Source organism: Carettochelys insculpta, chromosome 9, assembly GCF_033958435.1.
Source record: "Carettochelys insculpta isolate YL-2023 chromosome 9, ASM3395843v1, whole genome shotgun sequence".
NCBI classification, from domain to species: domain Eukaryota; kingdom Metazoa; phylum Chordata; order Testudines; family Carettochelyidae; genus Carettochelys; species Carettochelys insculpta.
Window position 1 is genome coordinate 30465767 of NC_134145.1, and position 26989 is coordinate 30492755.

A 26989-nucleotide genomic window follows, 5' to 3' on the forward strand; every position below is an offset into this window, starting at 1 on the left:
CAGGCATCAACGTAGTAACCCCTACCGGTCCTTTTGCCTTCACAAAATTTACTGCTCCACGAGCCTGAAGATTGGCAACAATTTTAACCAATAGCCCTGAGACTTCCCTGATAGTCGGGGGCCATTACCCATTAAAATATAGAGATATGGGCCAGTCTTCTGGATAGGTATCCAATCGTAAAGGAAAGCGTACGGGAAGGGCGTTATTGCCGTACATCCGTTTTCTTGGGGGTGGAGCATTTGTGGGCGGTGTTTTGGCCTTCCGGCCAATGGGAAAGCGGAGGGTGCGGGGTTCGGAGATGCTGCCCAATGGTGAAGGGGCCCTGGGCCGAGCGTCTGTTTGGCTAGTCAATGGCGGTGGGCGGTAGGTGTGTGCGTGGTTGGGCGTTCGGTTGCTGAGCAGCGCACGCAGGCGGGGGAGGGGTGCGGGCTGGCGCCCGCGGAGTGAGGCGCGGGGGGCGGGGGGGAGGCTGAGATCCGGCTGCCGGGGAGGAGGTAGGGGGGCGCTCTGGAGGGATGTGAGAGTCGTGTGTCCCTTCGTGCGCGCTCCCTGCCGCCCTCGCGCGCTGTGTCCCTGCGGCCCGGCTGAGGCTCCCTTCGGCCTCCCCGGCCGGGCCCCACATTATGTCGTGATCCCGGGCGGGCGGCGCTGCTGCGGCTGCGGCTGCTCATGGGGCTGCTCAGGATTATGCTGCCGCCCAAGTTGCAGCTGCTGGCGGTGCTGGCGTTCGGGGTGGCCGTGCTCTTCTTGGAGAACCAGATCCAGAAGCTGGAGGAGTCCCGCGGCAAGCTCGGTGAGTGCTACAGGGCCGGGGGCACTTGGAGAGGGGCCATCGGGGGGGTGCGGGGGTCTTGCTGCTGTTGGGGGACACGAGGCCAGATGCATGGAGGCGGGAGGAGGCCCGAGGACCAGAGGCGCTGTGACGGGACGCTCCATAGGTGAGGTACGGTGGCTGTGGACAGAGGGGGCTGTGCGGCGGGGGTGGTGGTACTGCACAGAGCTGGGAGGGGGTGCAGTGAACACAGGTGGAGCTGCTAGGGAAGGCGAGAGATGGCAGTGCCCAAATCAGGAGCAGCGTCAGGCGGAGGAAGATTTGGAAAGGTAAGTTCACCTATTCCTTAATATGTTGCGAGCCCACTCATGTGAGAACACACAACGCGTTTTATCCCATGTGGCCCTTGCGCTTACATGCTTGGACATTATAAATAACTTGAAATGGGCGACATGACTTGCGGGTGCCTAGAAAGAGGTTGTAAACAGTAGAGGCGGTAGTTGTTCATTCGTATGCGTCTTATACAAGATAGATTTGTTCTCAACACCAACCTTTCTAATAAAGGTGAAGGTGTATTCGTTCTGAGAAAGAAAAAGGAAAGTGAGAAGCCAGGGTTATGCTTATTAGGAGATCCGGGCTTCTGTGTGTCCCGTGAGCTCCAGTTGGAGATTCAGCAGCCCCAGTAAGTGATAAGTGAATCAAATCTATCTCTGCTTCTTCCTCTGTGTGCTGCTGCACATTTGAACTTACATTCTTTATTTTGACATAATACACATATCGAAGATAATTATAGCTAAAATGTGCCTGTTTGGTGAAAATCTTAAACCACGCTGATGACACATTTGTTCTACTGAACGCAGGGTTTTAAATAAATATTTAGCTGCTGGTGGTGTTACTGGACTTTTGCTATATTATAAGGCAGTAGTTAAATAGTATAAAACTAGGTATTATTTACTACATAAAGTTGCTTGTTTTGTAAGAGTAGTTTTAGTTTTTAGTCATTATTTCTTTGCTTGAATGTCAGCCTGCAGAATCCATAAAACTTAAATTAAAACAAGGAAAATGAGGAAATGTCACTTCTAAACTAGTACTGTTTATTTACCTGAGAGTTGTAATTGGAGAGCAGTGGGACCTAGGTATGTTGTGCTGTGCTGAAAACAAGTTCCGGGCCTAATGTTTTTAATTGCCTGCTATGCTCACATTAGAAAATTGTGAAAAGATACTTAATAGTCGAATGTTTATGGGTTAATTCACAAAAAAGAAGGGAATGGAATGTTCTTTTTAGTTTTAAGACTAAAGATGGATTTTGAGTGCCATGATAAACTTATTGTCCTCACCTTTGAAAGGGGTGAAATCAGAGTAAACCTGAATACTTCAAATTAAAGCAATAAGTACAGACCTGTTTCATTATCTGGTTTAGGTAACGTAGGTGAGAGTCTTGTTGAGAGAGCTGTGGTTAACTGGATGAGTTGGCTGAGTGTTCTTGAGCTATACTTCCTCAACTAAAAGTTACTACTGTTTGCGGGGTGATTATTGGATTTTTTTTGTTTAAATATTTTAAGCAGTGTGATTAAGTGAAAAAGGGAAATACTTGTTATGGAATCAGAATATTAAGGCAGTCAAGGTTTAGTTCAGTTGGTTTTTTAATTGCATGGCACCAGTGGATTCAGTGCATCTGTTGCAGGAAAATCCAACTCTTGGCACAAAAGGATTAATGGACTGCAATGTGAGGGTGAAAAATAATGCTCATAAGTTTTCCCAACTCTTTGCTCCTCCTTAGTAGATATGCACTGAACATGATTAAGTTAAATATTTAGAGGACTGAAATATACTTCAGTCTGCTTCAAGACAAGAATCATATCACTGTGTACTGCTGCTGCTATTTTTATTTTGTAAAATGCATTAACTGTTTTCTGATTTTTGGAATTGAAATATAATGAGAAATACTGCCTTGTAATGAACTTGTTAGTGGCTGTCAAAGTTTGCATGGCGGAAGCTAAAGCTTTTTATTATTTTTAGTGTTGAATTAATTCTATATGGGTTTAACAACTTACTAGTTCACATGTTTTTTAAAATGGATTAGGTTAGGGTGTGCCATTTTATGAAAAGCCTATTGTACCAAAAGGTAATCCACTTATTTTTTGTGTGTGCATGTTTAAATAAATTAAAACTGACAGTTTAAGTCTTTGTTTTAGAATCGTTCTGTATATGCTAAGGTAATTTCTATCCAACTTTGATATACAGAACATAGTTACACTAAATTTAAATTAATAAATTTTGGCACAACGCACTTGGTTTTTTCAGGAGTCAATATTTTAAAAAAAGCAGTCGGGAGTGTGTGGAGGGGGTGCAGTTCAGGTCCACTTAGAATAATTATCACAATTTAGTTCCAACGTCTGTGAAAATATTGCTCTTAACATGGTACAAGCAATATGCAATTCATTTTAAGTCACATGTTATTGAATTATATGTATCTAAAATATAACATGACAAAGCATACCTGGATGAGATATAAAAATGAGTAACTGTGTGACTTACATTCTGACTCAGAAAACTGTCACTTTAAATGGAACAGTTAGTAGAAAACAGTTCTACAGAGTCTTTGAGCAGCATTCATTTCCTGACACTTTTTGATGGAACAGTATTACCTGATATGCAAGCTATACTGGTTACCCCATTCTGACAAGATTTTTCACTCGGATACAAAATTAATATAAAATAACTCACATGAAGTGGGAAATAGGTGCATCTTTATAGGCAACAAAGAAAGAGAAGGAACAAAAAATGTTTTGTTTAGCAAGTACAAGTCTAGACACAGCCTTACTTTCTTGTAGTGTATTAAATATTGGCCATTTCCAATGCCCCGTGGTCCCAGAAAGTTATGGATCTTTGGGCCTTTTGCAAGCAGTTCTTAGTATTTAATTTATTGTCTTTTTGAATATTTCTAGTGTCAAAATCCAGCTTCAAGTACTCCTTTGGATGGGGTACTATAATCTGTAATTGTATAGAAAATGTTTTTAAATGTACGTATTCTCTAAAAATTGTGGCAAATCTGATTCTTGTAATTTTCTAACTAGGCATATCTAAATTTTATTAACTATTTAGTAAGAGGCTGTAATCCTAACTTTGTTCTGGGCAGGTAAAACATGACCTTGAAGTAAGCCTCTTTACATTCTGTCATAAATAAACACTGAGGCTATGTCTACATGATGCTGTAAGTGCAAAATAAGCTATGCAATTTGTGGTATGCAAGTAGATTTTGAAATAGGCTATTTCGGCATGAGATGGTGTCTAAATGGAACCACATGCCAAAATAAAGCCTTATTTTGAGGCATTCCTGTACTCCTCATGCAATGAGGTGTACAGTGCTGCTGGAATAGCTTGCTTGTTACCTCAAAAACTGTTTTGAGACAACAGGCACATTGCTTAGATGTGAGTAGCTATTTTGGGATACCTTTGTATCCCAAAATAGCATCCACAGTGTAGACCTAGCTTGAGAGATTATTTAACTGGCTTTATTCCCCGGGCTAGCCCATAATATGTAATTAGGTTTCCCATTCTATACTCAGGTTTGGCAGCTATTATTTAATTATGGTGCTACCAAGTGAATCCAACATGTTAACAAAATACTGATTTAACAAAGAATTGATATTCCTTTAAAATTTGTAGTGTCCCTTTTGTTTGATCCCCTAAATAGAAAGGTGCTTATCATTTCTTGTATTCCAGCAGGATTTGAGTCACATGGCTCATACCCATCTGTGTAATTCTGCTGTGACAGTGACTGAGCTAGGAACAGAATGCCCCTTTGTGTATGTGTGATATATGACTAGTGATGTGTTTTGTTGAGGGCAAGTGTTTCATTGACCATCCAAAGGAGTCTGCTTTGAGACTTTTGAGTTAGTGAATGTGCCATAATGGCTACGTCTACACGTGCACCCAACTTCGAAATAGCTTATTTCGATGTTGCGACATCGAAATAGGCTATTTCGATGAATAACGTCTACACGTCCTCCAGGGCTGGCAACGTCGATGTTCAACTTCGACGTTGCTCAGCCCAACATCGAAATAGGCACAGCGAGGGAACGTCTACACGCCAAAGTAGCACACATCGAAATAAGGGAGCCAGGCACAGCTGCAGACAGGGTCACGGGGCGGACTCAACAGCAAGTCGCTCCCTTAAAGGGCCCCTCCCAGACACACTTTCATTAAACAGTGCAAGATACACAGAGACAACAACTAGTTGCAGACCCTGTATATGCAGCACGGACCCCCAGCTGCAGCAGCAGCACCCAGAAGCCCTGGGCTAAGGGCTGCTGCCCACGGTGACCACAGAGCCCCGCAAGGGCTGGAGAGAGAGTATCTCTCAACCCCCCAGCTGATGGCCGCCATGGAGGACCCCGCTATTTCGATGTTGCGGGACGCGGATCGTCTACACGTCCCTACTTCGATGTTGAACGTCGAAGTAGGGCGCTATTCCCATCCCCTCATGGGGTTAGCGACTTCGACGTCTCGCCGCCTAACGTCGATTTCAACTTCGAAATAGCGCCCGACGCGTGTAGACGTGACGGGCGCTATTTCGAAGTTAGTGCCGCTACTTCGAAGTAGCGTGCACGTGTAGACGCAGCTTATGTGTGCAGTTCTTGCTTGGCTTTATGCCTAAACTTATTTTGTCTGTAACTGCTTATGTTTATTAGCATGGCTGGATTTATCTATGCGTATTGGTAAGGCATCCTTATGACATCTTCATGTATTTTCAGCAAGAACTTAGGAACACGTGTATTGAATCCTTTTAGAATCGATCAGCAATAGCAGCACAGTTATACATGCCCTTTTCTTTAATGGGACGTGAAACGCCTTTCTAGTTTTTCAAATTGAAAAAATCTCAAAACTCTGCTTCTCCCTTCTCCCATTTTAAGATCCAAACTAATGTAAGTCTCCTGGCATATTGTTTAGCATTCCAGAATAGCCTTGCGTTAAAAGCTTTTTGCACTCTTTGGCTAATTGGACAAAAAATGTATGACCCCTTTGTGCAACAGACTCAAAATTCTGTAGCAGATCTAGCAGAATTAAGAATACAGGTTTGTGGGATTAAATATGAAAATAATGAAATCGCTTCATAATTTTGCTTATTTCCATATTTAAATTTTTATCTGCTCCATATTTTCAGTTGTCAATATGAAATATATGTTCAATGTTATTCTAGAGTTTAGGCGAAAGCTGTAGATTGTGGTGTTTTGGACTGTTGTGATGGGAGACCATTTACATTTTTAACACCAGGGAAGGCATGGGAGACAGAAATTATGCATGTTTCTACTAAAAGTATTGGTATTTTAAGTTAAAGTTACTTTGTCATTATTAGTTTTTCTGTGAGGTACACTCATATCACTATAAATGGTGGGGGGGAGGAGAGTGTCATTAAATACCTCTTACAGCTACAAGTTGAAGGTCTCTAGTCTGGCACTCTTAGGACCTGGCTGATGCCATACGAGAGGATTTGCCAGACCACAGGAAGTCAATAGGTTCTAGCAGCACTACCAACACTTTTGCTGCTAATTGGATTCTTAGACACTGAGTAGCACAGACCACTGAGAGCCAGGACTGGTGGCTCTAAACAAACTTCATAGGACAATAGGAAACTTGGCCACAGGCATGATAAGTGGTCTTCTGGCTAACTAAAATCATGCTGTTATGGATGTTGCTGGATTAGAAGGTGCCAGATGAGAGAGGTTCAGCTTGCACTAATTTAAGCCATCTGTACATGCTCTGAAAGACATTGCTTTATTGGTTACACTGCTCATATTTGAAAGTTTCTTAACAATCACAAGGACTAGAAATGTAGATGTTTCTATTACATTTAAATTCTGGAGCCTCATCTATTAGAGTAGCAATGGGCAACCAAGAAGAGGCAATAGGCTGCATGAGAGTTCCTCCTTCCTTTCAGTGGGCTGCAGTAGCTGCTTGCCCACTGGCATTCCAGTTGCAGCCTATGGACCTGCTGTCTGTGTACGAGGCAGATGTGGGTGGTGGTTACATACTTCCTACTCTTCGCCCTCCCTCCTAGCACTTTCAGAGCACCACAAAGCCACTGATTTGTGTTGTATCCCTGTTCCTCCCCTTCTCTGCTTCTTGGAGCTGGAATGCTCTGAATCAGCTGCTATATAACTTATATCAGTGTTTCTCAACCTGTGGTACTATTGCCTTAGGGGCATGCGAGAGACATCTGGGGAGGTACGTGGTTCTTTGAGCAATGAAATGTAGCTTCTACTTGGAGTCATGCACCAGGAGCACTTCCCACTGCTCTGCCCATGCACCCCAGCGCTTGGAGGGAGAAGTGTGTGGTGGCTGCAGCCCTGGGAATCCCAGGCATTGGGTTAGGGCTGGGGGTGCCTGCCTGTGGAGGAAGGGGAGGGCATTGAACCACGTTATAAATGTTTTAAATTTCTTTATATATAGATGTATAAAATTTATAAATAATATATTTATATCTGTGTATATGTCTGAAAATTGTGAGTAGCGGGTGTCCCAGGAGTAAAAGGTGGACAAGTGGTGGACAGACGAGACGAGCAGTGAGCGTAAAAAAGCTTTATTAACAATGGCTTAATCAATGTTGTGAGGGGAATTAAGGGGGAATACCTAGAGCTCTCCAGCCATCTACCCCAGTGTGATGTCAGGTGACAGACGAGGAAAGTACTTATGGGGAGATTACTAAACTGCAGATGGCGAGCAGAGACCACACCAACATCTAGCCAAAAGGGTCTGGATTTTCCGACGGAGGGACAAGCGACTTGGGCTGGCTGACGGGCTTGTCAAATACATATGTCTCCGATTTGGGGGCAGAGGGAGTCGATCTTTTATCGGGGTTCGGATACGTAAACAACTCCTGGGCCAATGCCAGTGCGTTGTGCCCTTTTGCCCTTTTTAGGAATTAGGAGTTTTTCCTTTTTTAGGAGCTTTTAGTGTTTGGTGAGGCAGGGGTCTCGCTTCCACATATATGGCTAAGCCCTTAGCTGGCCTCGCTTCCTCGTATGTGGCTGAGCCCTTAGCTCCTCGGGAGGTGGGGTGGGGGAGGAGGAGAGTTGTTAGCGCATGCTGGCATGCGGGGTTCTGATTGGGTAGTGAAGCCTTGATCATGCACGGGGTGCGTGCAGGCCGAGGCTTGCAACACAGTTGTGGTCACGCCACAAATGGCTGTGCCCACAGTGGGATACTTTGTGTGTTTTAGAAAAAGGGGTACTTTATAAAAAAAGGTTGAGAAACACTGACCTATATAATTAGTTATGTGTATAAATATAGTGTATCATTTTGATTAGCAAATAGAAGCACCAAATTTAGTGTATAGGCTTTTTTCCTCAATAACGTATTTTAATTGTTACCAACTAGTGAAAATAACTTTTTAATGGAAAATAAGTAAAGTTCAATGCAAAACATAATTAAGATTGACTGTTTAACTCGGTCTTTCCTGCTTCTTGATTTGATTTAAATCAGTCCATCCTGACTGGAAGTGGGGCTTGAGAAATAAAGAAGACAATATTAAGACATTAGTGATGTACTAGTGATTGTGTTTTTCTGCTTGATATGAAAGGTAAAATTCCTCTGAACTGGAACTATTTCCAGTATTCGTCATTTCTCCCAGGGAATATGTAAAAGATCTCTTTTTATAATCTAGATCAGTGATGTCCAAAAGAAATTTAATAATTGCTGCTGCTCCGACCCCCCCCCCCCACCAAGTGCTGCCCCCTGAGATAGGCACACTATTCTTCACCCCTCCCAAGCCAACCACGCTACCCGTCCTGTGCAAACTGCCAGTGACTCGCTGGAGCTGCCTAGCTGCAAGCCGCCCATCAGCTCCAAACATGCCATAGGAGGAGCCGCTGCTGCCCCCACATGCTTGTCCCACCAAGTGGTGGGACATGTGCATGGAGGGGTGGAAGATGCTCCACATGTATGGCTCTAACGAGTCACTTTGCTACACTGTGCTGTCCAGTTTGCCACATGTGGTATATGAACAGTGTATTGGACATCGCGGATTGAGTTTGTAGTCTTGGGGGACCTCAAAAGACACTAACAAAATCCTGCCATTTTGCAAACAGTTTATTCCTAGTCATGCTGAACACTTTTTGTGCAATAATCGGCTATTGAGCTTTTTCATTTCTTAGCTCTTCTAGTCTTAGATATGAGTAATTGATTGGACGCTGGAAATGTGAATGTTGAAAGCATTTTAGCCATTGGGGAGAATGAAGAAAAGGAAAGAAGGGAATGGCTGCAGGGAAAAGGAGGGGAAAAGATTAGGCAAAATGAGAGGGGGGCAGGAGGCAGAATAGAGGGGATATAATCTTTAGGATAGTTGAGATTTAAAGTTGTTACCATCTCATTACATTCAGTAGCCTATGTGAAATGAGCTTGTACACAGTTCAGAATCCACATTGCAAAATTCACCACTAGATGGGCAGACTTAGTAGAGAACTCAGATATAAAACTATCTTCTTACGCTTATGGGTTATCTCTCCACTCAAGTTTGAGACATTTGGCTGGCTAGAGCAGTGTTTCTTAAACTTCCTGAGACCATGGAACACTGAGCAATAATATGTGCACAACAGTGTCAGGAATTTTGTTTAATTGTCCTTTACAGTGCAGTAAGTACTGTGTCATAGTACACTACTTGTAATTGATTAAAAAGGGTTCTTATTTGCTGTAAAAGTAGGATAATATATTAAATTGGGCTCATGGTGAAAGAGTATTTATCACATCCAAGGTGGGAGTGATATATTTCTTTCCAATTATTGGCAGTGATTCATTTTGACTTCTACAGTATGTATCCAAATACTGGATCACAGTGATGAGCAAAATATAAATAAATTATAACCGCTTTGTTTCAGTGTAGAGTATCTTACAGAATTAATTGTAGGAACAGCTGTTTAAGTCTGAGATGTCAAGGTACTGCCATAAGTCTAATTCTGACTGTAAGAGTAGGTTCTTTTTTTTTTAAGAAATAAGTTCAGGATAGTTCAGTAAAGGCATGCTTCTTCCTTTGGGTTTGTGCCAATGTGATGATGAGCAAAAACTCAAAGTTGTTTAGGCAACTTTTAATATGAAGATGTCACACAATCTCCTGTTTATCTCACTGCAGTTTCTACTTCAGAGCCTTAGTCTATTACGTGTTTAAATACACATGCCCAGAATGTGTCTTTGAAATTGAACTGCATGAAGTGGCTAAGTCTGCTTCAGTTCTTGCTGTAGACCCTCCAAAAAAGGTACGAGGAGAGTCCACTGAACAAAAATGAAACCTGACCAGTTTTTATAGCAATAAAGAAATAGTCTAAAAATAAAACTGCTGCTTCAGACTTTTAAGATAGTTTAGCATGGCATGCTAATTCTGCTGCTGTGTAATTTATCCTACTTATCTAAACATGAAATATATTTAGGTTTTCCCCTCCTTTATTCCAGAAGCCCATTTTTGCAGATGATTTTTTTTCTGCATCTTTGTTTTACGTTCCCGCCACTGTTGAAGCTCACTGGATATTTAAATATTTCCATATATACTGACAGGCAACCATGATTTATCTTAGAATGACTCTGGCCAGGCTTATCCTGCCTTTCTGGTACCAGCTGAGAAAGCAGAAGCTTTCTAAATATTAAATCTTTCACTTACTGGTACTTAACTGATCCAAAAAACTGCCAGTGGAAATACGTGTAACTTGTAATTATTGTTGTCATTTCTATCAGGTGGAAAACAGCATTCTGACAAGGTGGTTTTTCAAGTGCTGGTAGTGAGCTTGTTAGAAAATTTATGCTATTTATTTGTATAAATTTTAATGTTTTAAGTGGCTTTCAACAGTATAGTGTTTGCATAGTTTAAAATTGCTGGGGGAGTGAAATGCTCACCCTTATTTTTGAGTCATAAATGAAAGATAAAGCATTTTGTATAGCAGGGGACCAGAAAGGATGAGCATACTTGGAATTTGGCTAAGAGACTGCAACATCATTTGAACATTTATACTTAAACAGGATAGTTCTTGAGGGCAGTATGTCCTTGCAGCCGCAAAAAGAGGGAAAGCTAGGTAACGTCTGCTTCAGGCTGGCACCAGTTTCTCTGCCTTTTGATGCTGAAATCCAAATCATCATACAAGCCTATTAACTTCAACCAGCTAATTGAAATCAATGTTACATTTGTGCTTTAACTCCCAGTCCAGACTCCTGGGCAGGCACCTTTGGGGGGAAAAAAAGCTTACTTGTTACTACAGTTAATCATTCCTGTTTACTCAGTTGATCTGAAATCCTAGTGAAAATGCTTGACCACAGCCTCACTGACCTTTTACATTGAATCAGCCCTCACCCTGTCACTGATTGCATTGATAAAATGGATATACGCGCTTGCTGCCGAGACTTACAATAGTACTAGCCTTTAGCTTAGCTACCGTGCCCCACTAGGATACCAAGCCACTGCTTTTTAATACGGGAGGAAATGTTTGTGACAGGTATGACCATGTCTGGACAAACGTTACTGAATTGAGCAAAAGCTTGAATTTGCTTTTTTTTTTTTTTTTAAGAGTTGGTCTAAAATACAATCTGTGCTACTCAGTGATTGCTTATAGTTTTAGGTGAAAGATGGTCCACAGGTCTCTAGGACAGTGGTTTTCAACCAGTGTGCAGTGAAATTTGTCAATTTCCCTTCACTGCAAATTGAAGACCCAGTGCCCTCTGGGGCTCAAGCAGCAAGGCAGCCCAAGTCCCAGCTGGAGTGGGGTTGGTCAGTTTCTCTCTCCCCTAGTGGCGGGTCTTTCCAGAGCCACAGTGAGAGGCAGTGCCAACCCTATAGCATCCTGTTTGCCCTGGCAGGCAGCTAAAATGCTGCTTCCTGCTCTGAATGAGCTGACAGGGAGCCCTCCTCCACTCCCTGCTGTGGTAAGGGACAGGGCAGGAACCTGTTAGAGTTGGGATGCGGTTTAAATCCCATGCCCCGGCTCCTGTGGGCTAGCTGGAAGGGGAGCCTGCTTTCTGGAGCCACTGCCTCCCCATCTGTGAGTAATTGAATAGCCACTGAAATTTTCAGTGGTAACTCATTTACTCAACACTCCTAGCATGGTGTTGAGCAGATTTTGAAATGTCTGTGCTCAGTGTCTAAGGTGGTGTATTCTGTGGTGTATTTGAAACATTAATGCATTTGCTCCTGGTTTAGTAGTGTACACCACTCTGTAGCAAACCTCCCTAGTAAGACTGTAACCATAGTAAATGTAACATTTATGAGCAGTTGATTCAGCTAAAAAAAGTGGGTGTGCCAAGGAATTGTTTGTCTCATTGAAGTGTGCCATATCATTGAAAATATTGGGAACCACTGCTGTAGGAACAGAATACAGTAGGGCGTGGCCAATTTAACTCAGTTGTAACAGCTCCAGAAAGCTACCACCTCCTGATTCAAACTGGTTTTTCCTTAGACCAGCAGATGACAAAAGACCTTCTGAATAAACAGCTTGAGCTTAAGGTGACTCCCGGGCCTTCTTTCTGATTCAGCATATGGACAGGGTTTTCTGTCCAAGGGGTGGCCCTGTTCTTTGAGAAAGAGTTGGAAAGACTGGCACTGACCAGCAAGTCTGTGGAGCTGGGGCCATGTGGAAGATCTGGTAAGCGTACTAGCATATGTGAAGGTAACTTTATTATTTTGGTCTCTCTTACTGCAGCGCTTTTAACTTATAAGCAAGCACATTTATTTTTAAGGTAACTTAACTATGGTAATTACCAGGAATGTCAAATTCAAAGCCTGCTGAGGTTTGCACAAATGAAAACTGATAGTTTTCAGGGTCACCAAAGAAAATGTACTTCTGTTGGAAAGTTGTAATTATTTATTATTATTACAGATTATATCTTTTGCTGGGGATATAAAAGTATAGTGAGAGATATGTAGCTTCCTGATTTAACTAAAACATGTTTCTTTTCTGTGCTGCAACTTTCTCCATTTTTAAAGAAGGGATACTGCCTGTCTTCTAAGATATGAGTAGACTTCAGTAAAGTCTGCATATGCACTTTGAGATTGTTGCTATATATATGCAAAGCTTTATTACTGTGTTTGACATTCTTAACCATTCCTGGCTAATGTTATCATTCACCAAACAGTTACTAACTAAAGGTGAAGAATACATTTTTAGTGAGACAGTAAAGGAAAGTGCTTGGAAAAGGAGAAATTTATTACTGTGTTCAGCCAAACCTGTTTGTTTTTTTCCCAAATAGCAGTTTTTAATCTGAGTATGATTTTAATTCTCAAATATCAGTATGTCACAATATGTGAAATTGATGTATTGACTTAAATATGGTTATGAGGTGCTTATTCAAACTTGTACTTAATTACCTTAAATTTGCAAAGTCTGTGTTGAGAGCAGGGAGGCTTTTGGTTTCTTTAATTAAAATGCATACCTGTCTCCCTGGTAACTGTAATGAATAACAAATTTGGTTCCCTCTCCTCTTGGTCAGAACTTGGTTTTTATTTCTCTTTTTATGTAAATTTTATCTATGAACTTTTTTGTCCGGAATACTACTACTACTGTAATACAGCACTGCTTGTCTAAGGAAAAAGGATTTGAAGAACATCTCATGTACCTGGAGGTAAGGATAGAAGACTTGTTGAAGGTGTGATGGGAACTGAGTACAGAAGCAATAGAGAAAATTTAGCAACTTGGAAATACTAGAGCACAAAAATAGTGTTCATATCATTCAACTTTATGCCTACTGTGTCAATTTTGTCTGTTTAAAAACAAATTTCTCTTTCTGTAATTTTGAATCTTGATATTTTGTCCTCCCATCTTTATATGTTTCTGCTGAGGATGAAGGTATGTCTGCAGTGCAAGTTTTGTTGACACTCAGAAGTAAAAAAACAAAATTGACTGAGGGTTTTCACCCATGCTCCTTCTTGCCCATATTCAGTGTGCCGTCATTAACCGTGTGAGCAATGCACTGTGGATATGTATCTCATAGTGCAGTGTTGTGCATCTTGGGGTTCCCTCCAGGTTCTCCCACAGCCTCCTCTGCAGCTGGAAAGCAGCATCATGAAGAGCTCTATGAGCTCTCCTTGCTGAGGAATGTCAAAGCAGCACACAATCTGTCCTCTGCAGCAGTCTGCCCATGGTGTGTTCCTAGTGCAGGGCAGAAGAGGAGCACTCCTGAAATGGAGTAGCACACACAACTATCATATAGTTTCCAGACCTTTGAAAGGGGAGGGGCGCATGGCAGCAGAGATCAAAACAATGAGCAGGGTAGGTATTGTGGCTTATTGGCAGAAGTTAGTTCTGTCTACAAAACAAACAGCAGAGTTTACATTGGTTCAAGTAGCACTTTAAATAGTAGCAAAATAATTTGTCCTCCTTGATTACTGTTTTTGGGTCTCTGTGCCTTAAATATTGAGTCTGTTCTGGTCTGGCTATGGTCTGAAGAAATGGGTCTGTCCCACGAAAGCTCACCTAATAAACTATTTTGCTTGTCTTTAAAGTGCTACTTGACTGCTTTTTGTTTTGATAGTGTACAGACTAGCACGGCTTCCTCTCTGTTACTATTTTATATTGGTTGTGTGTGACAAAGGCCCAATGGAAAAAGAAAAAAAGCCTCCGGTAAGGGTGGAAGTTCTTTGTAGTGGAAACTGGTGTAAAGATCTCACTGGTTTTTTGCCAAAAGGCAGTTTTTGGAGACAAAACTCCTCCGTTTAGGCATATTGGAAGAAGGAATGCAGTCTTTGGAAAAACACTTAGGACATGTCTAAATTGACCAGTTTTGTCGTCAAAAACCTTTTTTTTTTTTGTGGTAATACACAGAACAGTCGCACTATAACACAATAAATGAAACAAGGTTGGTTTTGGCAATACAAAACTTTCACCTCTCTGAGGAACTTTTGTCCTTCCCTTTACTATCATCAGTCATGCAGTGTGTACAGAAAGGATGCTCTTGTCCAGTTTATTCACCACTGTGATCAGGTAGCCTCTCCTGCCAGTGCTCTTTTAGCGGAAATTGGAATTCAATTAAATATGCAAAAAAGTGTTTTAAATTTTTATTGAATTAATACAACTATTTAAATGCACTGGATACATAATAAACTTTTCAAAAACTGATTTAATAAGAGTGTTGCTTATAGTTAGTAAACTGAAGTGATTATTTCTGGTCATCATGTCCTTTAAGACTTTAGAACTTATAGCTCTCATTCTCTTCCATCTAGTTTTAGTTCAAAGACTGGATGAGAAATACATTTTTCACTCTTTTTAATCACCTGTTTTAATTCTGAAAGATCTAGTCACTTAACCAAAGTAGTTCAGTAAACAGAAATGAAATATTCTTTGTGCTTGCAGAAAAGACTACTGATGATGCATACTTTGAAGCACTTCAACAGACTTACACCATATGCTTATCCAGTGATTTCCATCAGTTTAGTGCTTTGACTTTCCTTAAAACTAGGTACTAAATACATATTGATACATGGATTTTATTTACTTAGATTTTAGTAAGTTTAATATAAGCTGTTGTAATTTCACCTTTACTTTCAATAAGTTTAATTTTAAAAACTGTATTTTGTGTAAATAAAAGCTGATTTGAATGAAAATTTTTGTCTGCCATACTTTAGAGCAGGGGTGAGCAAACTTTTTACTGTGGGCACCACTTTTTGTCCCTGCAATTAGCAGGGCAACTTCAACCTGTCTGATGTAATTCAAACTGACAAAATTTTTGGTTATGTTCACATGGGGGTTGGGGAGGCAAAACAAAACCCCTTTTAACATGTGTAAGAAAAAAGTATGTAGAATGTAGAAACTTTATTAACTGGGATGTAAATGTGACTACACAAAGAAAAAACAGTGACATATATTTCAACATTTTTAATGAGATAGATGAGCTTGACACCTAGCAGCGGATTGTGCTGTACCCCTCTTTATGAAATTTCACCCCGCCCGAGAGAGCCTGCCCCCACTTTGCGCGCCCTTGCTTTTGATCATGGCTGGGAGCCTTTTTTGGGTTGAAGGCTACTGACCCACAGAAAAATCAGTCAGGGGCCTCACAAGTGACAAGTGCAAAAAACAAAAACCCATTCCCTTGCACATGAGCTCCAGAGCCTAGGGGAGCCAAGGCTAGTACATCTTTGGCCCCTCTAGGCTTTGGGGTGGGGCCAAATTGAAGGTGTCACTCTTTGGGAAGGGGCTGCCGAGAAATGGGCTTGGTGTTTGGGGCTGGGAGGAAGGGTGCAGGAGCAGGCTGGGGGGTGGGCAGTCTAGGCAGCAGTAGAGTGCAAAAGTGGGCTGTTTTTGGATAATCTGGGTTTAGGGGGGTGCCAGAGCAGGCTGCAGGTGGGGGTTCTGGGTTTGAAGGGCAAGAGGAGGGTGGAGGTCCGTGTGGGAGGAAGGGTTCAGGCATGGGCTTGGAGTGCTGGTTCTGGGTGGGAGGAAGGGTGCAGGGGCATGTGGGCTGCAGGGTCTGGCAGCGGGAGGGGTCCGGGTGCAGGGTGGGGAATACCCTTGGGAGTGAAGCGGCAGGAGCAGGATGGGGAGCATCCTTGGGAGTGGGGCACAGGAGCAGTCAAAGGGTGTGAGGGCCTGGGAAATGGGTATGCAGCTTACCTGTGCAGAAAGCTCTTGGCTGGAATTCTGACCAATGAGAGTGGCAGGATAAAGCCTCCAGGCCGTGCTGCTGCTCCCCCTCCCCTTTCCCTAGCTGGAGGAATGGCAGCGAGCGGCAGTGGCACTGCATGGAGCAGCTTCTTGCCTCCAACCCCCACACCCCCCCTGCACTCTTTCAGAGGATCTGGCACATGCAGCTTGAAGCTCCACATCTTCCACCCTGTCATGGGTTGGATACGGGGGACTGAAGCCGTGGTTTGGATTCAGACTGTGTGCTGGGGGTTTCTCTCCCCTGCTTTAGAATATGTGGCCGAAAGAAGTCAAGTGTTCGGGAAAGTTGCTTGTGCGCTGCGTCTAGCATATGGGCTGCATTTTAGGGGCCTGACTGGCAGTAGTTTGGCCACACCTGTTGTAATTTTTCCTTTTGATCAAGGAATTCAGCATGTGAAATACTGAATATTGAGTTAACCATTGGACATTTCAGTTTAAAAAATTATTAAAAGTTGTGAGCCTAAGTGGTGAGGAAGCACAGAAGAGTAATTCTGCTAATGTGTCTTACAGTGCAATTACTACTTGTTGACACGAAGCTGTTGGTTGAATAATAGTTTATTTTGCTTAAGGGAGTAAGTTCTGCCAAGCTAAATGACCATGGCCTGCATCACTCAAAGTGGCCAGCTCTTTCGTCAGTAGCAAATGCTTTATCCAATTTAAAAAAAAAAATCAATCTGTCAAATTCAGATTAATGAATAGGATTCAGTTGGATTTGAATTTACAAAGCACACAGGAAATGATTTACCATTGATTGACCCAGAAAGATGAGGTTTCGTGGGTTTAAGTGATTCTGACAAAAATTTGCAAAGTAAAAGCCAAATGAAAACCAAAATGTGCGTTTAACAAATTTTGAAGTGGATAGTTAAAATTAGTAGAAACTTTTTTTTTTCCCAAATAATTGTATCTAAGATCCCAGGTTAACGTGAACAATATTTTAAAATAAGCTGTTGAAAACGAAACTTAGTGTGAGATCTGAGCTCAACTTTTTTGTCATTTGCAACACTTAAAATTACAGGGACATCACTGGCATTTTTGATTTCTTACGTAAAATTATCTTGTTATGTTACATAAAATACAGTTCAAAGGCTGAGAATCTTGTCTGTTTTCCTTGTACTTAATTGTTTGATTAAAATCAGAGCAAATAAAAAATGCTGTTTTATGTTTTGTGGCTATTGGGTCATTTACAAGCTTCAGTTAAGAGCATTCATGATAAAGTAAATCTACACATGCTGATTTTTCATAGTGTGAAGTGTGTCCTAATACGATAGAATCCTAATATTTTTATTTATTACAGCTTGCCTGATTTAATGAAATACAGCTGGTTTGAGCTGAACCCAGCTGCATGTTAAAATGAGTGCTCTTTGAGCCTACTGTGACAGTTAGTGTTTAACTCTAGGACAGTCAAATATTGGGCAGGATCAGCACTTGTCAGAGTGCCTGTGTTAGAATAATTGTAAGAGAACTTTTTAAAGTACAGTGAACCCTTGAGTTATGCAGGAGTTGCGTTTCTGCAACCCCTGCAAAACTTGAATTTTCATGCAAGGTGAGGGGAGCCTTGTTCCTGGCTCCACTGGGCTTACAGGAGCCAGGCAATTGACCTGCCCAGCAGGACAGGTCTGATTCCTGGCTCCAAGAGTGGTAGAGAGTCAGGAACCAGGGGGTAGCCTGGTTGCAGGACCCAGGAAATTGACCCACTGGTCAGTTTCCTGAGTCCCACAAGTGCAGAGAGCTGGGAGTCAGGTGGCAGCCTGGCTCTCCTCTGCTCCTTTAAGCCAGGAAACTAACCAGGGCTACTGCCCTGCTCAGTTTCCCGGCTCTGCAAGGGGGAGGGAGTTGGGAACCAGGTTGTCACCTGGTTCCCAGCTCCCTGCCACTCCAGAGGCTGGGAAACCACTTCTGTCAGGGTTAAGTATCGGAGGGGTAGCCGTGTTAGTCTGGATCTGTAACAGCAACGAGGGGTCCTGTGGCACCTTATAGACTAACAGAAAAGTTTTGAGCATGAGCTTTCGTGAGCACAGACTGATGAAGTGAGTCTGTGCTCACAAAAGCGCATGCTCAAAACTTTTCTGTTAGTCTATAAGGTGCCACAGGACCCTTCGTTTCTGTCAGGGTTGACATTCTCAGTTGTGGCTCCTGTCAGGCATGCCAGTCTGACTCATGTCTGCCGCCCCTGACAGGAACGGTTTCCTGCTCCTGCAAGGGCTGGCAGTTGCATTAACCTGAGACATGCAAAACTTGATTGTGTATATCTCAAGGGTTTACTGTACTGAATCCAATTCAGAACCATAGAGTGAATTTTCACAAATATCTTTTGATTTGGATTGATCCCCTTTCAGTTTTTTACCTCTTTGAGTATGGATTTAGCAAAGTACAAATATTCATGTAGTAATAGGATCTACCTAAAATGTGTGTTCAAGGGGAAAGTTATGATGATTCTTCAGACATGGATTTCATGATCTTTGGTGGAGATTAGGATTGAAATCCTGGCTCCACTGAAGTCAGTGGCAAAACTAGCATTGGCTTTCCAGAGGTCAGAATTTCACCCAGTCTTGTAGTTGAGAGCACAGTGTCATACGGGCCTATAGTACTGTATTTATTTTTTTTAAAGCATGTTTTCCAGAAAATTTGTACAGCTATACTTAGTACTAGGCATTATTACCTAAAAGATGAATCTTGTGGTGGTTAAAAATTGTGTAGACCCTAGAACTATATTCCATAGAACCTGGTTTACATGGGGAACTTACATGGCATAGCTACATGGAAAAACCCATATTCCTGAGATGTTGCTATGCCAATTTTACTCCTGCTCTAGATAGTGCTAAATTGATTTGAGGAATTCTTCCATTGGCTCTAGCTACCACCTCTCCAGAAATGTGGGTTACACACACTGATGGGAAAAATCCTTCCTGTTGGTGTAAGTAGTGTCTTCATAGAAGCGTTACAGTGGCTCTTTTGGTTTAGCCAAGCTGCCAGTCTTCATTTGTTCTCTTTGAAAACTAAAATCTTCCAGCCAACAGAGCATATTTGGTTTTGGTTTTTAACCTGGTCAGAGGCACTAAAATGTCACTTCTAAATGTGTTTAGACTTCAGTCAAGGCTGGTTTCCTCCTCTCTCTTCCTCCCCCCTGCCACCCCAACACATCAAGTGCAGAAGATGGGGGCCTGCAAGAATTTTTTAAGTACATGGCCACTAAAGGCTTCTGCTTTAAAAAAAAAAAAAATTGCCCAAGGTCACAGATTCCCTAACCCTGAGAGAACCAGAGGAAGACACACGCGTGATGTCTCCATGTGGGGTAACCCCAAGCTCTTAACACTCCCTCTAGACAGAGCTTGCAAACCGACTGGAATTTCTTAATAGCTGACTGTGCAGTCACAGGCATGTGCACCAGAACCTCCTGCCTTCCAGGACACGTGAATCAGATGATAGCCTTAAAATGTGGTTTTTGGTAGCAGAACAAAGACGACTCACTTGGTAAATGTACTTGATTGCGAAGTGTTTAGAGAGCAACTAAAAAAAGTAGATTAAAACACAGAATATTACTTCCCTGGGATTCAGTTTAAAAATTACAGTTGATAGTGGGTCCCACAAACCAAACCCAAAATTAAAAAATAACCTGATCTCTCTGACCTGAAGATCTCCTTTCTACTCAAATCCATTGTTTTAAGATTCCTCTCTAGGTATGGTGTTACTGATAGCTTCCATATCTGGTTCCACACTTAACTCCACCTCTGCATTTCTCCTCCGGCCATACAGTGCACTGCAATAAACAAATCAACTGTTTCAGTTCAGAAATCCCCCTCTCTGTCTTCCCACTGGCTCCTTACCAAAATTTCCTTGGGATTTTTTGGGGACCTGCTATCTCTGGGTTTAACCCTTTAAAAGCAATTGAGTTATCTGATTACTGTTATGCCGAGGAAAGGGGCAGTAGCCTTCTCATCCTTCCCAGCTTTTACTCACTTTTTAGGCAAATGATCTCTGCTTTAACTTGTGTAGGACTGCCAACAAAGGAGGCCTTTTTAAGGTAACTACCCAATAAGGCTTATTATCCTTTGATTAAATAATTAGATTTTGTTGTCCCTTTTGCCTATTTCTGAGTATATGGAAGATGAATGAACAGGTTTTTTCTATCTTCATTCAGTTTACCAAGATATTTGAAAAATGACTGTCTGTAAACAATTTCTGCTTTCTTCTTTGAGAATTTCCTCACGTAGGCCCCCACCTTTGGAATGAATAATTTTCTTGGGCAAAAATAGAATATAGTTTCATTCTCTTTAGTGTTTTAAAAACTAAAGCTTTTTCAAATCTCTTTTCATAAACAGTTAATCTGTACATATTTATGGAAATAATACTTGGCTTAGTTGGTGCTGGAGCTTGAGTATATCTTCTTCCCTTGTCTATGGAAATTGTATAAGTTTCAAAGTCCTCAGATGACATTAGCACACATTTGGTATATTAATTCAAAGACTAACCAAACTTAGACACAAAACAAAACAAAGTTCTTTCTTCTGCTATATAATATATGGAAAATACTTTGATTCAGATTTTAGATGAGATGATAGTGAAAGCTTGTATACATGAGAGAAAATTTAGTCCCAGTGGCTGGAATTTGAAGTTCTGAGCAATCTTTCCTTCCTGCAGGCTATGAATTTTATTTCAAAGCCTTGAATTGCATCACCAACAAAACTTCTGAGCTTAAAGCCAAAGGGAGAATATCCAGAAAGAACTACTCAGACTTGTATTTACCCTGTAGCTGTGTTTTATGGCCTGTAATTTTTGGTAGATTTCTACTCTACTAGAATAGGAAAAAAAAAAGGGTATTGGGAAGTTGACTAAAGGGAGAATTTTTATTTTGCTGGTTTGCATGTTCTACTAGAATACTAGTAGGAAGCAAAACATTTCTGTAGAGCAAAAAGCAGTCAAGTAGCACTTTAAAGACTAGCAAAATAGTTTATTAGGTGAGCTTTCATGGGACAGACCCACTTCTTCAGACCATAGCCAGACCAGAACAGACTCAATATTTAAGACGCAGAGAACCAAAAAACAGTAAGCAAGGAGGACAAATCAGAAAAAGATAATCAAGGTGAGCAAATCAGAGAGTGGAGGGGTGGGGGGGAAGATCAAGAATTAGATCGAGTTAAGTATGCAGACGAACCCCTATAGTGACTCAGAAAGTTCACATCCCGCTTTAAACCATGTGTTAATGTTCCGAATTTGAATATAAATGTCAATTCGTCCGCTTCCCTTTCTACAAAAGGGCGATAATTTCTTTTCAGTAACACACATACCATGAGTAGAAATTATTGCCCTTTTGTAGAAAGGGAAGCGGACGAATTGACATTTATATTCAAATTCGGAACATTAACACATGGTTTAAAGCGGGATGTGAACTTTCTGAGTCACTATAGGGGTTCGTCTGCATACTTAACTCGATCTAATTCTTGATCTTCCCCCCCACCCCTCCACTCTCTGATTTGCTCACCTTGATTATCTTTTTCTGATTTGTCCTCCTTGCTTACTGTTTTTGGTTCTCTGCGTCTTAAATATTGAGTCTGTTCTGGTCTGGCTATGGTCTGAAGAAGTGGGTCTGTCCCACGAAAGTTCACCTAAGACTAGCAAAATAGTTTTAAAGTGCTACTTGACTGCTTTTTGTTTTGATAGTGTATAGACTAGCACGGCTTACTCTCTGTTACTATTTTTGTAGAGTTAATTGAAGGCTAGCCTCTTGCATTTATGTTGGATATACATCTATTAAGACTGTCGTAAAACAGATTTTTTTTAAAGCACTTAATATAATAAGCAACCAATTTCCAGGCAGTAATAATAAATTGACTTTTGAATGGGAGATTATTATTTTTTTAATTTTTTTTAACTTCTACAGAAATTCCTGTCACATGGGTTTGGGCTGCTGATGTGCTTGGCTTCTGTTCATAGATTACTAAACAAGATTAGTGGAAATGTTTGCCAGAGTACGTGCAGAGAATATTCTGAAATGAAGAAAAAAATTAAATTTTACAAGTTTTTGCATTGGAAGCTGGGTTTTAAATTAGTGCTCTTTGAGTCTGTGAGCAGAAATAGTACCGTGGGACTGCATGATTGATTCAAAGCAGCTAAAATTTTGAATATAGGATATAAGTAACAAATTTCTCATGAGTGGTCTATAATTTAAAAACATGAATGTGTTGCATTCTATCTACAGAAAATTTCTGAATAGAGAAATTATACTCAGATTTTTTTTGTTTTAAAATGTCTGTTTCTGTTAGACAGGCACTTTTGGTGAGATAGGAAGCAAAAAGCGATTAAAGGATAAAGTGGAAGGGATAGCTTAGTGTTTTGTGCATTGGCCTGCTAAACCCAGGGTTGTGAGTTCAATCCTTGTGGGAGCCATTTAGGGATCTGGGGCAAATAAAAACAAACCAAAAAAATTGGGGGCGGGGAGAAGAGGGTGCTTGGTCCTGCCAAGAGGGCAGGGGACCGGACTCAATGACCTCCCCAGTTCCCTTCCAGTTCCGTGAGATGTGGATCTCCATATTATAGTGACATCAGACCCAGCACTATTGGAATAACTCATTTCTTCTATGAGGAAGTTCTTTAGGGTCACTGTCAGTGTTGTATCTAACTTCTTTTCCCCCATGTGCAGAGTTAGCATTTGTGAATACATAACTTTCATTCTTATAGTACAATTTGCTTGCTAGGGGAAATCATTGTACATAAGGCAAGTCAAACATTTATTGTTGAAAGTGACACAGTGATAAACATTGGGGAAAAATGTAGAAGCTTGGCTTTATGTAAATATAAAGCATGAAGTGATTTGCTAGAGCCTTCTTGCAGGGAGCCCCTTAATTCGTAGTAGTATTTTAAGGAGACGATGTTCAGGCTCAGATATAATTTCTTGTGTAGATACTACTAAGGCATTGCTGCCACAGATGGTTTATTGCTGTGATACATAAAAATACTTTCTAAACAGACATTTTGCTTTTAGAGTAGCAAAATTGCTCACAATGATATCGTTGTACTCCTTAAATTATTAAACTTTTTTAGTTTTTAATTACAATTAGCAGTAGGATGTGGATTAGGATTTAAATTTAACAATTAAAATGTTATGTCCTTATTATGTATAAATTTCTTTAATTTGCTTTTCAACTTCAACATAAAAAGGGAACTTAGGTTAATCTTAACTGAATAAAAAGTTTCCTCCCTATGGTCAGGTGTGACATCTTCACAGCTGCCTGTCTGAAAAAAAATGAGTATATTGCAGTGCTTTTTTCTTTAATGTCGAGAATACGTTTCATTTTTGGTAGGCTAGAGGTAGAAAATTAGAATATATAAATGATTATGGTATTTTTAATGTACTGGGGGTGTACATCATAATAGAAGATTGCCCATTTTTATTATGTCTGAAATTTTCTGGGATAATTTTTAAATATGTTCAATTTTGCCCACTATCAGGCTTAATCTGAAAGATAATTGACAAATAGAAGAACAATTAGGGCAAAATACTTTAAAGATTTGGCTGCTTCCTGTTTGTAATCAGAATCTGCATTTTACTTTTAACAAACTCAGTTATTTGACTAGATGAAAACAAAATTGGGAGGTGGGCAGAGGCTGTTTTGAAATTTAAATAGCATGTTTTAGGCAACCGTAATCCAATGAGAGAAATTCATTGGGAAAGTTTCACATTTGCGATGTAGAAATGCACTTTCTTGGGTGGGGTGGGGAAGATACGGCTGACAGGCTGGATCCAGCCCTTCTGCCCCAAACCATTCAATCTGGCCTGCCCTCCCGGGAGTCTCAGGCACAGAGCAGCCCCAAGGCTCAAAGCAGCTGACTGCACACTGTGGTTCTCTGCATTATGTGGAGGAAGGCTCCCAGACCATTCTCTCAACTCCTATTGGACAGAAACCTTCTGCACCCCCCACCACCCTGCCCCACATCACAACTCCCTTCTAGAACCTGCACCTGACTTCCTACATCGTCCTCCAGGCCAGAATGCTCTTCCGGACGCTGCACCTAATCCCCTACACCAGGTCGTAATCCAAACTCCCTCTCAAACTCCACACTCTCTCTGGCATCCCAGTCCTCTACCCCCATCTCTCTTCTGCATCCAACTTTTCCATGGAGGGGGTTTGGGGTTGAAGATAAAAGTGCAGACCTTGACCACTTACCAAAAATTTTGAGTGCCCCCCCACAATCAAATTGCCCACCTCTGCTGCAAAACCTGTGGTTCGTAGTAGTGTCTGTGGTTGCTTCTGTGAAAAATAAGTTAGAGAACTTAATGGCATTTTTAAGTAGCTGATGTCCAGGCTGTTTCACTGGACTGCCTAGTACTAAATGCAGCAATTCCTCTTTTAAGTGGCCCTTTTATGGAGCCAAAATGCAAGTTGATTGCCTCTAAACTATACTAGTGGTTTTGTAAGAAGGCAGTAGAGTGAGACACAGTAAATGTAAGGTGGTCTGCAGCACAGTAATTGAAATAAAATTATGTACTTTTTTATTGTCTTGGTTAATGAAGAGCTCATTTATTTACTTAAAAATGTAACCAGTGCGTCACTAATCATTTTAAGATTAGTAAAATTGCTATTCAAAGGTATATTTAAACTTGAGTGGAAGAAGCTTTGTTCATTATTTTGTTAAAAACATTCTATCAGATCTAATTAATTCTCAGTGTAAACTTAATGTAAAACCACACTTAATCTACTGTAACACTTCTGAACCTCACTATCAAGATGTTAGTTTACAGTCGCAATTCATATGAAGATCCACAGGCTCAACTGGCTGTCAATCAATTGAACAAATAAAAGCCAGTCAGACAAATTAGCAGACCAGCTGCAGTAACTGCTAAATTGTTTTTGCTCTACTTTTTGTGTATTTGTTCCAGTGAAGAAATTTACAGTCTCGTGCGCGCACACAGTTGAGTTAAAAGGCAGTTATTAAAGTAGCAAAGTCAAGCACTCAAATGCTGTGTCTACACTAGCTCCCAACTTCAAAGGGAGCATGGCAGGTAGGGTGTTGGGAGATTATTAATGAAGTGCTGCGGCGCATATGCGGCACTTCATTAAGCTAATTCTCCGAAGTTGCCGCAGGGGAGAATTAGCTTAATGAAATGCTGCATATGCACCACAGCACTTCATTAATAATCTCCCAACACCCTACTTGCCATACTCCCTTCGAAGTTGGGAGCTAGTGTAGACACAGCTAAAATGTAATAAATGCTTGAATGATGGTTGCCTGCGTGATTTGATTTGGCTCTTTAATGTGTATGCATTCAGTGGTGGGCAACTGTGGCCGGAGTGCCCTCATGCAGTCGGTCTGGATTCTATGTAAAGACTGTAGGATGTTTAGTTCACTGTTAGTTGCTTATGTACAATGTTGCTAGCTTCTGCTGGTTTCCGTTTTTGTCATTTTTTCATACTGGTATTTCTGACGTGATACACATGGAAAGCAAGGGCACGTGAAGTGAGGTGTGTGCTGATTGCAGACAACACTGGATGCAGTGAGAATGCATGGCTTTTACAGTCAGAGCACCGCTACAGTTCAGTTGATACATTCTGACGATGTGCCGACCTACTCCAGGTCCTGTGGGTGCGTGTGGGGTTTGATACAGCGGGGGCAGTCAGGTGGCCCGGGACCGACCACTCCACCGGTATAACAGCCTTATATAGTGTATCTACTTTAAAACCTAGGTTTCCACAGTATTATGGGTACCAGGAACAATAACACTCCAATTGTGAACACCACAATGCCCTGTGGCTGTTCTAAGTCCCAATAATCCTCTGTACAGTCCCAGCTAGTCCAGCTAGTGGTATTTACCAATAGTGATTGATTTTATTTGTAACTACAGTTACTTAACACTTGTCTTACATATGTATATATTTGGCATAGGCTAAACACTAGGTTACATATAGCTGTATATAATTACATGTGACTTACCAATAACATCCAATGCTCCCACATTGCACCAACAACTACGTTACAGCGTTCCTTCAAGTCAGAGATGCAGCTTGGTTGGGACCTTTCGTGGTGGTGACGTCCGGGTGATCAGGCTGGGGTCTGCTGTCTGGACTGGAAGTTGCTAGCCTCCGCCTCGTGTCCAGGAGCCCACACCCTTATGCCTGCTAAATCACCTTTTATACTGTTTCTTACTTGGGGGTTCAATACCTGGCCAATTAAAGCGTTTGTTACCTAATTTGGGCTTTCTATCCTCCCGGCCTGTCAGAACATGTTACCAGATTTCCTCTGTCCTTGGTCATTTTCCGAACCTCCCCCCGGGACCCTCTGATGTTGCACAACCAAGATGTTCTCTTTGGGGGACTTCCAGCTACTTGCCCCAGTTGTTCTCTTTGGGGACTTACTATCTGCTTGTCAGGATGTTCTCTTTGGGGACTCTCCAACTACTTGCCAACTTTCTGATTTCTTTCTCCTGGCCTGGCTTCAGACCTTCCCACCGTTGTATGATAGCGTTCCAAGATGGTGTGTATGGTCATTCTGCCTTGCGAGTGAGGCCCGGCCACCAGGTGCTCGTGCTCCCACATGCCCCTTAGGTCCTGCTCGCTCGGCCACGGCCAATGCCTCCACACCACTATTGCTGTC

The 26989-nt window shown here is 41.6% G+C and overlaps 1 protein-coding gene across 1 annotated transcript in view; it reads left to right on the plus strand.

Moving 5' to 3' along the window:
• Window positions 1–484: 484 nt before the first annotated feature.
• The window catches only part of HS2ST1 (heparan sulfate 2-O-sulfotransferase 1), a 162548-nt gene continuing 136043 nt past the window's right edge, over window positions 485–26989 (plus strand). Inside the window, exon 1 of the mRNA XM_075002879.1 lies at window positions 485–794. Within this exon, the coding sequence (XP_074858980.1) occupies window positions 671–794 (124 nt within the window). The 5' untranslated portion in view covers window positions 485–670. The remainder of the gene's footprint in view (window positions 795–26989) is intronic.